The sequence below is a fragment of the Tiliqua scincoides genome, chromosome 11 (genome assembly GCF_035046505.1).
Source record: "Tiliqua scincoides isolate rTilSci1 chromosome 11, rTilSci1.hap2, whole genome shotgun sequence".
In the NCBI taxonomy this organism is placed as follows: Eukaryota; Metazoa; Chordata; class Lepidosauria; order Squamata; family Scincidae; genus Tiliqua; species Tiliqua scincoides.
Genome location: NC_089831.1, coordinates 28,047,427 through 28,059,034, shown reverse-complemented (window position 1 = coordinate 28,059,034; position 11,608 = coordinate 28,047,427). Strand labels below are relative to the sequence as shown.

The 11,608-nt window shown below is 59.2% G+C and overlaps 1 protein-coding gene across 1 annotated transcript; it reads right to left on the bottom strand.

Moving 5' to 3' along the window:
* Positions 1-969: 969 nt before the first annotated feature.
* Positions 970-6,768, bottom strand: SCN4B (sodium voltage-gated channel beta subunit 4). The gene is made up of 5 exons (XM_066639184.1): positions 6,738-6,768; positions 6,453-6,613; positions 3,068-3,317; positions 2,786-2,915; positions 970-1,185 (listed from the first exon to the last, which is right to left on the bottom strand). Exons 1-5 carry the CDS (start codon positions 6,766-6,768, stop codon positions 1,095-1,097), a joined length of 663 nt encoding a protein of 220 aa, XP_066495281.1. The 3' UTR covers positions 970-1,094.
* Between the last annotated feature and the right edge of the window lie 4,840 nt (positions 6,769-11,608).

Genomic DNA, 11,608 nt, shown 5'->3' with positions numbered 1-11,608 from the left:
AAGCAGGGCAATGGATCTGTGCCAGCACTGCCCAGGGCGTCAGAGCTCATGGCCCGTCTGGGCAGATGGCTGCAGCCAAGGGCCTCCCAGAGGGCCAACAGAGCAGTGAAGGCAGCTGGGTTGCCTCGGGGAAGAGAGGGCTCCCACCTTCCTGGCTGATGCCAGAGGCTGGGCCCTGCTTTCCCTCCCATGCTCTAGGCAGGACGGGCCCTGCCACGCCACCCTCTGACGCAGTGATGCTGCCACAGTTGTCTCTGCAGAGTTGAACCTGACCCTGAGCAAGTCTTGGCTCCGCAGGGTGCAGCCCTTCCCCAGGAAAAGAGCCATGCAAGTTGGGGAGGGGGAAGGCAGGCAGCACGGGAACAGGATTGTCTCAGGGTTAAGGCCTTAGCACAAGCAGGGCACCTCCAGAGCGAGGGGTCAAACTGAGAAGCAAATCTCCTGGGTCTCCTGTCTGGAACTCTTCCTGCACCCAGGGGGCAGAAGGAAGAGTCCGGCCGAGCAGGGCAAGAGCAGAACCATGGGGGTGCTGCCCCGGCAGAATCACCAAACAAAGGAGCAAGCTGAGGCTACTGCCCCATTGCTCTTGTCAGTGTGGCCCTTCTCCCCACAATCGTGCCCAAACACACCAGAACCTGGCTGGAGGAGCTGGGCCCTGCACCCCTGGGCAGCCCGACAGCTTCTTCCCTCCAACCTCATCAGGTGGGCTTCCAGCACCTGGCAGGCTGACACTACAGTCTGTTGGAAAGCCCTCGACCCCATCTCTGGATTTCTGCCCACTTGAATGGTTCTGCTGCTCCTTGCCCAGGAGGAGGACCAGGCCCCTGGCACAGCAGCCACCCGCCCACTGGCCTCGCACCCTGGAAACCCCGCAGCTGGTGCTGTCATGGCTCAGTGCAGCACAGAGCACCTCCCTGCCCTCTCCAGGCAGCCGCACTCCTGCCTGCCCGATGTGCAGTCTTGTCCTGGAAGCAGCGCTGGTTGCAGGCAGCTGTGTAACATAGTCGTGTCTCAAGCATCAGTCATTGGCAGAGGCCAGGCTCTCCCCCAGGCCTGAGTCTCAGAGCCTTGTGGATCACTGGTCCCCAGCAGCATCAGGCCTTAGAGGCAGGTTTCTGTTCTGCTTTAGAGCCGGCCAGCCCGTTCTCTGTGTTGTCATTTGCTGAGCTGCTCACCAGGCACTCCCTGCTATGGGCAGAGAAGAGACTAGTTGTGCTGGCCCCCCACACAAGCCCCCCCCCCAGCCAGCCATGCTTCTTTCCGCTGGTGACAGTGACCACAGAGGGAGAGACCAGCACAACCCTGCTGGACCCAACCAACAAGGGCACGTCTGGCCCACGATTCTGGTGCTCAGCACGGCCAGCCAGAGGCCTCCAGAAGGCGGCCAAGCAGTGGCGCAGCTAATGATTTTGTGTAGCCTGGCTTGCCAAGCTCAAAATGTTGGCCTGGGAGTGATGTCACAACCAGAAGCGACATCACACCTGGACTTTTAAAAAAGTGAGCATTGGGAAGAACCCACCTCCTCCCCCCGCCAGCGCACCACCCACTTGCTCTGCTGCCTCCCCCCAGTCACTGGCACAGCTAACAGCCCAATCCTATCCACACCTTCCTGGAAGTAAGCCCCATTGACTTTAATGAGACTTACTTCTGAGTAGACATGCATAGGATTGGGTTGTAAGACATTATTAATTATTAAGACATCTATCTGCTACCTGGGGGTCAAAGAAGATTCGTAGCCCCCCCCCAGACAAAATCAAATTTAATTAAGTAAATAAATAAAAACTGTGCCCCGATTGGTTTGATACACTGCTGGGATGGATGGTTATCCCCCCCCCACTAAACATAAGAGGAGCACCACTTGAAAAAGTGCCTTTTTACCCAGTCAGTAGGGGTAACTGTATTATATGTGGAAATGAGAGCTGACTCATATTAACAGCTTATTGGTTTCATGTTGTATCATGAGAACATGTCATTGCAACATGTCAATAACATAATAACATCTCATTGGCTGTTAGAACAATCAGTCTCACAGGTCAGTTTTGAGTTTAAAAAATCCACTTTTTGGCAGTTGTGCTTTCATTTTCTGGTTAATTGGTCATAACTTTTGATAGAATACAGGTAATCCAATGCAGTTTGTTTCATTGCATTCAGCATTAAATTACCTTTCCAATGATATATAACATGATGGTATTATTCATACATACCACGGTTTTCACAATTTTGGCCACTAGTGTCAAGCTCAGCTTGTTGCCCCCCTAAAGCTTGATGCCCAGTGCAACTGCTGCCCACTGCACCCCCTTAGCTATGCCACTGCAGCCAAGCATAGAGGCCATATCCTCCCCCCAGCCCCATGGATTATTCCCAGGATCCAAAGGTTAGAGGGTGGCCGCCCCTAACAATGAAGTGACTGATAGCCACTGACAGACCACTGCTGCTGCGGCTACTCCCTCTCCATTAGTGTGTCTAATCAATGTCCAAGAGGCTGCCCCGTTCAGCAAGAAGCCAGGCTGTCCTGGTGCTCCAGCCAGGCAGGGCCTGGCAGGGCCTGGCACTGAGGAAAGGTAGGCAGTCCAGGGCAGATGGGGAAAGGGAGGCCAAAGACAGCCCCATCAACACCTCTTCAAGGAACCTCCTCCGCAGCCTGAACAGGCCCTGCTAAACCAGGGAGGTTCCTGGAGTCCTCCATACCCATCTGGGAGGAGAGAGGCTGGCCCAGGGGAGTCTGATCCCCCCCCCCCGCCATTCCTCCTGGGGGTCCCGGAGATGGAACACGAGACACACTCACTTCTTCTCCTGAGTCTTCTTGAGAATGAAGAGGACTAGTTTCTTGACCAGCATGATGAGGATGAGCAGCCCAATGACGCCCCCCACCACCGACAGAATGATCAGCGTCACTGTGTTGTCAACCTTCTCCACTGGGGGGCAGCAGAGAAGGCAGTGAAAGAGAGCCTGAACAGGGTGGGGGGTCCACAGAGGTCCCTGGGCACGTGGCAAGATGGAGGCTTCCTTGCCATGCCTGCCTGCCTGCCTGCCTGCCCACCCAGCCCTCCTCACAGCCCCTACTCACACTGCACGACCACTTGGAGGGTGATGGTGGCGTTGTGCTTGGCATTCTTTTCCTTAGGGTTCTCCACCTTGCAGGTGTACTTGCCAGAGTCACTGAAGTCCACATCCAGGATCAGGATGGAGATGTTGTACTCCTTGCTGTCCTTCAGCAGGGTGATTTCGGGCAGCATGTACTTGTCCACCTCCTGGGCCTCTGACTTGCTGCTGGGGACCGGCTTGGAGTCTTTGTTCTTGATAGTTCCTCCGAAGATCTGCAGCAGGCAATAACCAATGATGAGCACTGGGTCCGGCCTGGTCTGGCCTCCCCCTCACTGGCAGGGTGGTAACACAATGGCACTTCCATGACTAAACACCTAGGCACAGAGCTCACATGGTCTGTTTTCTCAGCAAAGTGCTGCAAGGCGGGGAGGGCCCTTCAGGAATGCTGCTGCAGGCACAGCTGTAGAGAAGGGACCCCCACCCGAAACCCCTCCTGTCTGGAAAGCAGTTGCCTGCACATTGGCAAAATAAGCCCCTTGTCTCAGGACACCAGCCTCCCCCCCCCACCCCCCCTACACAAAGCCCTGGCTCCTGAGCAAATGTGGGAGGGGGGGTCAAGGGCAGCTGGTATAGGCCAGGGTTGGCACTTTCGACTATTGGCTCTCAAGGCACAAATCCTGCAAGGGTCTGACAGCGCAATCTTGTACTTCAGAAATGCCTTTGGATGTTAATGCAAGGACAGTCCCACCATCCTGTGCCACAGGCAGCAGTAACAGGGAGAAAGCGGTGGTTCTTTCAGATGTAGTGCTGAATAGTAGCACGGAAGTAACCAGAACCTTTTTGAGATTTAATTAAAACAAAATACAAAATGAAGCCCAGGCCGAATCACTGTTCTCTGCCCTGCCACTTGCCACGAGGGCGTCTCCAAGCCCCTTATCCTTCGGGGGCCTTCATAGATTCAAGAGCATCAAAACAACTTGGACGTGAATCAGGCGAGTTACAAAACAACCTTCTTCCGTTGACTGCAATCATTTCCCAGCGTATGGACTACTGGGTTATGAAAGGCCTTTTGGAAGGCCCCAAAGGATCAAGGGTCCTGCCAGCAGATCTCTTAGGGTCACTATACCAAACCCATGGACAAAACAAAGATCTGTCTCAAATCGTTCCTCAGAGAAGGGCTGTAGATCTGCAGATCTCATATCCATGCAGATCAGGGGTCCGCGGGCCCCCCACATCCCCACAGGTCCCCAGAGGGTCTTCTGAGCCCAGCAGAGGCTGCTCACATCCACCCATGGCCTCTGCCAGGCTCACAATGACTGTAATAAAAAAAGTCACTTCTGGTTTTTTCAACAAGACCAGTAGTGACTTTTTATGCCTTACAAAGGTATTCTGAGGAGCAGGGAAGCCCTCCGCCCAAAGTGATGCCTTTTCTTCTCTTACAGTCATTCTGAGCTGGGCATCAGCAGCAACACAATGCTGCACTGACACACCTTTGATGCTTCTGTAAGGGTAAGTCTTGCCTCACGAACCTTATAGAATTCTTTGAAAAGGTCAACAGGCATGCGGATGTGGGAGAACCCGTGGACATTATATATCTGGACTTTCAGAAGGCGTTCAACATGGTCCCTCACCAAAGGCTACTGAGAAAACTCCACAGTCAGGGAATTAGAGGGCAGGTCCTCTCATGGATTGAGAACTGGCTGAAGACCAGGAAACAGAGAGTGGGTGTCAATGGGCAATTTTCACAGTGGAGAGAGGTGAAAAGCAGTGTGCCCCAAGGATCTGTCCTGGGACCAGTGCTTTTCAACCTCTTCATAAATGACCTGGAGACAGGGTTGAGCAGTGAAGTGGCTAAGTTTGCAGACGACACCAAACTTTTCCGAGTGGTGAAGACCAGAAGTGATTGTGAGGAGCTCCAGAAGGATCTCTCCAGACTGGCAGAATGGGCAGCAAAATGGCAGATGCGCTTCAATGTCAGTAAGTGTAAAGTCATGCACATTGGGGCAAAAAATCAAAACTTTAGATATAGGCTGATGGGTTCTGAGCTGTCTGTGACAGATCAGGAGAGAGATCTTGGGGTGGTGGTGGACAGGTCGATGAAAGTATCGACCCAATGTGCAGCGGGAGTGAAGAAGGTCAATTCTATGCTTGGGATCATTAGGAAGGGTATTGAGAACAAAATGGCTAATATTATACTGCTGTTGTACAAATTGATGGTAAGGCCACGCCTGAAGTATTGTGTGCAGTTCTGGTCACTACATCTCAAAAAAGACATAGTGGAAATGGAAAAGGTGCAAAAGAGAGCGACGAAGATGATTACTTGGCAGGGACACCTTCCTTATGAGGAAAGGCTATGGCGTTTGGGCCTCTTCAGCCTAGAAAAGAGGCGCCTGAGGGGGGACGTGATTGAGACATACAAAATGATGCAGGGGATGGACAGAGTGGATAGGGAGATGCTCTTTACACTCTCACATAACACCAGAACCAGGGGACATCCACTAAAATTGAGTGTTGGGAGGGTTAGAGCAGAAAAAGAAAATATTTCTTGACTCAGTGTGTGATTGTTCTGTGGAACTCCTTGCCACAGGATGTGGTGATGGCATCTCGCCTGGACACCTTTAAAAGGGGATTGGACAAGTTTCTGGAGGAAAAATCCATTATGGGTTACAAGCCATGATGTGTATGTGCAACCTCCTGATTCTAGAATCGGGCTATGTCAGAATGCCAGATGCAGGGGAGGGCACCAGGATGCAGGTCTCTTATTATGAGGTGTGCTCCCTGGGGCATTTGGTGGGCCGCTGTGAGATACGGGAAGCTGGACTAGGTGGGCCTGTGGCCTGATCCAGTGGGGCTGTTCTTATGTTCTTAACTACAATTCCCAGGAAGCCTTGCAGGTCTCTTGTTATCTGGTGTGCTCCCTGGGGCATTTGGTGGGCCGCTGTGAGATACGGGAAGCTGGACTAGATGGGCCTGTGGCCTGATGCACTGATGTTCTTATGGTGCAACCTCAGCACAGGATTCCATCACATGCAAACCCCACAAGCAGCCTCTCTTTGGGGAGGGTATCTTTGCAAGAGGAGGGTGGCTCACCTGCCTTCCCTGCCTGGTCACAGTCAGAAAAGGCAGGCGCTAAGGGCAGGGGGCACAGCCAGGGCTATGCCAGTGCTGCCACAGAGGACTGGAGCTTGTGCTGCAGCCATGAAGGGTCCTTGAATTGCCACAGAAGGATTGAAAGGCTTAGATGGCCTCTCCATCCCAGAAGCGAGACCTTCCAAAATGTCACAGACACGCTTCGCAGTCAAGCAGCATAAACAGGGCCTGCAGCGGAACAACATAACCAGGCAGCCGACAGTGTGATCGCCCCCCCCCCCCCCCCGCAGCTAACCCAGAAGGGAACAGCCACGCACTTCGGTCCCGTTGCGAGTCCAGGAGAACTTAGCATTCTCGAAGCCGATGCAGGCAGTGAAGGTGCAGGGCAGGAGGGTGTCTGTGCCGTTCTGCGCATAGATCACTGCTGCCTTGCCCACTGAGACCTCCAGGGCCCGCGTCACACAGTAGAGGTGGAGGACTGAGGAGGAGAGAACAGAGGCACATCACAGCAAGGGCCCTGAGCTGGGAGGCCCCATAGGCACCAACCCCTAACCCTGGGAGGTGGCTCCTTGGGCACTGGAGGGAGGAGGGGCCAGCCCCACGGGGTCCAGTCTTGGCAGCAGGGCTTTTCATCCCTCTGGGAAGAGGCTCTGGAGGTCCTGCCGCCTCTGCTTGGCCTCCCCTCCCTCCCAGCAAAGCAGGAGTCCTGCTGGAGGCATCGAACTGCCCCAGAAAGGCAGGGAGCCCCCTGGCCTGGCTTGGCAGCAGCAGGTGCAGGGAGGACTGGGGTGTCTTAATGGACCACAAGCTGGACAGGAGCCAGCAGAGTGATGCAGCGACCAGAAGAAGCGGCAGCTCCTGCAAGGCTGGCTGGGGCCTTTGCAGAGGCTCAGAGCCTGGGACACAGGAAGCAGCAGTCCCACTCTGGCTTGCCCCAGTCCCAGGAAATCCTGCGCCCAATGAGGAGAGGCTGGCAGCCAGGGGTCTGGGAAGGGCCGGAAGGAGTGGGGAGCTGCCTGCCTGCAGGGAGGGCCTGCTCTGGGTGGCTCCGGGGGAAGGCCCAGGGCTGGAGCAGGCAGGGAAGCAAATTCCGGCAGGGGGCAGCTGCAGGCCCGGGCTCTCCCGCGGCGGAGGCCTCCAAGCAGAGGCTGGAGGACCTCGCTGGCGCTGAGCAGGGGCTGGACTGGATGATCCTCCCGAGCCCACCGCTCCAGGAAGTCCTCTCCCCTCCCCCAGCCCAGCGTCGAAGGGAGACGCGAACTCGCCCGGGCAGGAGCCTGCTTCCGGACCAGGCGGGGGCCAGCAGAGGGGCTGCTGAGCTCCAGCGGGGAGAAGGAGGCCTCCGCTCGGGGGCGGCGGGAGCGCCAGGAGAGCGGCCAGGATCCCCCAGCCCCCCGCGGGGCGTCCGGCACCGAGAAGAGCCCCCGCCTCGACCACCAGCTCTGCGCTGCTTCCCTCCCCGCCAACCCAGGAGATCCCGGGCTGTGACGGGCACCGGCGAGGAGTCCTGCCGGGAAGCCCCCCGCTCCAGCAGGACCTGTCCGAAGGCGGGTCCCCGCAGAGCAGCCGGGACCGGAGGGGGCCCCTGGCGACGGCCGGGGGGTGAGCAGCCACGCAGCTGCGTGGACACTGACTGCCCCCGCGCCGGTCCAGCTGCTGGTTGGGGGGCCCGGAGAGGGCGATGCTGGAGGCGGGGGCGGCGCCCCGAGACCTGCGACGGCCTCCTTCCCGTGCCGGTCCCAGCTCTGCCCGCCCCTCCTTGCGAAGCCGGGCCTCGTCCCCGCGCCGCCGCCGCAGAGCCCCGCCCGGGACGGGCCAGCAGGGCGCGCGAGAGCATGCACAGAGTTCTCCGCGCCGGGGCTGGGCGGCACTGCGGGCTCCGGCTCGGGGGACGGGACGGGCCCTCGGCCAAGGCGCGTCCACCCCCATGTCCTCGCCTCGGGAGCACCGACGGCGGGAGCTTCCAGCCTGCAGCCCCTCCGCAGGGGGTCCCGAGCCGGCGCTCCCGCAGCCCAGGCTCCCGCGAGCGGAGGTGCTGCGGGCGGGCGGGCGGGCTGGTTGGCAGGCAGCCCTCCGCGCCGCAGCCTGCCCGTCCTGCGCAGCGGAACTCGCGGCTGCCCTCGCGCTCCCGGTCCCCGCTGCCGCTTCTTCGCCCGGCCCCGGCCACTTACCCAGGAAGGCGGCGCCCAGCCAGCCGCGGGGCCCCCCGGCCATGTCCTCGCAGGGTCGCGCCCGCCCGCCCGCCCGCCCGCCGGAGCCGAGCCCGCCGCAGTGACCGCCTGGCCGGTGCCCGACGCGGGCGAAAGTTTGCCTGTGGCTCGGCGGCGGCGAGGGCGCTCCCGAAGTTGCGCTGCGTGGCCCGCCCCCTCGAGCAGTGCCTGGCGAGGGGCGGGGAGGACGCCTCCTGGACCGCCAGCCCCCACCGCAGCCTTCGGCCGGAGAGCGCCAGGACTTCGGCCGCTGGCGGGACTTGGGGGCTCCCTCGAAGGGAGGGGAAGGCAGGGGGCCCTCTCGGTGCTGGCCGAAGCGGGACCCGGAGCCCTGCACCCCCCCCAAGCGAGATGCGGCAGCTCAACCTGGGGGCTGCGACTGTTAGGAAAGGGTTAAGTTGCCTGTCTCGGATGACTGACCTGAGTGCGGTCACACGTGCGGGTCCCAGCACTGGGCAGGACTGAGGTGTTCCAACGGCCTGAAGACGGAAGAGAAGTCCCCATTGCTCCGCGGAGGGAGGAAGACGCTGGCTGGGCAGATTCTGAAAGGCCGCCTTTGGGAGACAGCTCGGCCTGTCCCAGACCCTGGAAATGGCCGGGGACAGGCCCCTCGGGCTTGCAGGAGTGACCAGGTTAGGGAGAGTTCCAGGGCTGCACCAATTTGCTCATGTAAGCTGTTGTTCTAAAGGTATTTAAACCTCACTCAGGGCACAGTCCCAACCAACTGTCCAACCGAAAGGTGAGGGAACAAACAAGCCCTGACCTTGAGGAGGCCCCTTGACTGCCTCCCCACTGCTGGATGCAGAGCAGGCCACAGGGCACTGCTACATCCCTGCTAGAAGAGTGGTTAGGACTGCGCCCTGAGGGCCCAATCCTATCCAGTTTTCCAGCACCCCTGCAGCCGGAATGCAGCCCCAAGGTAAGGGAACAAACGGTCCCTCCTTTAAGGGGGCCTCTGTGACTCCTGCTCCACCCCAAGGTGCAGTGCATGCCCCATTGGCACAGCTGCACCGGCACTGGAAGACTGGGTAGGACTGGGCACTGAGTCAGGTGGAGTTTCTGAGTCAGTGAGCAGTCAGAGCAAGACCAAATCTTTCTCTGTCCCAACGCTGCGGAGCGGGGACAGGCCAGGCACTGCTTGGGACTGACTCTCACGGGCGCATTGTGCCTGTCACACCCCAGGTGTCATCCCAGGGCCACAGCAAAAGGCCCGGGAGTCCCACTTACAAGGCAGGGGAAGACCAAGGCCAGAGGGGATCCTTGACACACACCCCCCAGCAAGATGTCCAATGGGGAAGCCCAGGTTGCCAGTCACAGGTCTCTTAAGGCACGATTGGGGGAGGGGCTTCCAGCTCTCTGGTGCGATGGATGCAGAGGCAGCTCTTCCAGCAGCCTGCCTGGAACATGCTGACACCACTCACCACATCTGCAGGCGCTCAGGAGGAACCCAGCATGCCTGCCATGGCTGGTCCCTCATCGCTGGCGTAAGTGCCTGCAAACCAGACACCCTGCCCCTGGCCTCTCCAGGGTCAGCAGGGGGCTCCTTGACACAAGACTGGCCTGGCCAGGCTCAGGTGGGCCTCCCAGCATCCCGGCCACCGTGGCCCTCCGTAGCAGCCTAGAGGAGCTGGTCCACCCTCGGAAGGCCCTCCCTCCCTCCCTCCTGGAGGGCAGGCCTGTGCAGAGTGATGGAGGCAGACAAGGGAATGAGCAGCCTCTCAAGGACAGCAGCCTGTGAGCTCTGCTGCCTCAGCACCTTCCCAGCCTCCTGACGCAGTGAGCCCTGCCTGCCCCCCCTGGTGGTGCAAGGGAGGGAGCGGGTGAGCCCAGGAGAGCCTACCTGGAGTGGGGCTTCCTGGGCCGAGCTCTGCCACCCGGCCTTGTTTGCCCCAGAAGGGGCTGTCATGCCACCCCAAGTGGGCAGGGGGCTGCTGCCGCTTGGACTCAAGCCAGGGAGCCAGGCAGGTCCTCTGCTATGGGCTGCTCATGCCCCTCTGTTGCCTGGAGCACTCTGCTTCCTGGCTCGGTCTGGGCACCTGAGCCAGGTGGGCCACCAGCGCGGCTGTGCCAGGCACTTCAGCAGCAGCAGCCAGCACTCCTCCGGCCAGGCATCTCTGCTCTGAGCAGGGGCTGCTTGTGGGCTTGTGCTCTTTCAGCCTGGCCCACCTGCCCACCCACCTGCCTGCCTTTTGGGAGGCTTCCCACAGAGCACCCAGCCTGCCCAGGACCAGTAGAGGCAGCGCGTGTTTCACCAGGTCAGGTGTGGAGCTCCTCCTCAGACCCCTCTGTGCCCAAAGCCTGGACAGCTGTCCCTGCCAGCCGGTGCAGAAGAGATGAGGCTAGGGAGTGGTGGGCCTGGCCCAGAAAAGGCAGGTCCCTGTGCTGGCAAAGGCCTCCTCTGTCTTTGGCTTCACAGAGTGGGGGGGGGGGATTCTGCATTTGGAGTCTGGCCCAGCAAAGCCCCGCTGACCAAAACTGGCCCTGGGGGAAAGAACCCAGGCCCCCACAACAGCTGTGGTATACGCCCCTCCACATTGGAGGTCCTTCCTCCTGTTTAGCCAAAACCAGCCTGACAAATGGGTTCCACAATAAGCCACCCCAGTATTGGGGGGGGGGCTCCTCCAACCAAACTGTAATAGCTAGGATCACCTTGGAGCCCTCCTCCCCCCCCCCCCACTCACTGCCAGGAAACACAGAGATGCCTGTACATTCCCAGCTCCTTGGTAAACCTTTCCAGGGGCCTCTCCCCTCTCAAGCCCACCTTTTTTGTCAGAGACCCAGCAGAGAAGGCAGAACAGCCCAGCCTGCTTGGCTGCCTGTGGGCTTCATGCTCAGGGGCAGGTGCCCAGCTGGACTGGGGGGGGGGGGAGTCTGCTGCAGGGTCTCCTGAATGGTGCACCTTTTGCTGGTTGCTGGGGCTGTGCAAGGATACTGGGATGCTGCTCCTCTGGAACCTGCCAGGAAGGAGCCATGACTCAGGAACTGTGCTGTGGAAGAGAAGGAGCTGTCAGGCTGCCAGAAGCTCCCTGCAAACCTTCTGGGTGCCAGCTCTGCATGGGGAGGGGAGCTGCTTCCTGTCCCTCCCTCCACTGGTGCAGGATTGCCACTGCAGAGAGCCGACTCAGGTGGGGCTCCTTGGATGACCGGCCAGGGCAAGGAGCAGTAAGGCTCTGACCTCAGCTGCACGCAAGCTGGAAAGGAGGCTCAAGACTGTGCCTGGTTCTGGAACCTCACAGGAAGTCCCTGCTGGATGCCCTCTTGGG

Excerpts from the sequence above, each read along its gene's own strand:
- SCN4B (XM_066639184.1), bottom strand. The coding sequence starts at position 6,768 with ATGAAAAGCCCTGCTGCCAAGACTGGACCCC. Across the intron at positions 3,318-6,452 it reads GGACTCGCAACGGGACCGAA|ATCTTCGGAGGAACTATCAA; the intron begins GTGCGTGGCTGT and ends TGCCTGCTGCAG. Across the intron at positions 1,186-2,785 it reads AAGAAGACTCAGGAGAAGAA|GGAGTGCCTGGTGAGCAGCT; the intron begins GTGAGTGTGTCT and ends TGCCCATAGCAG.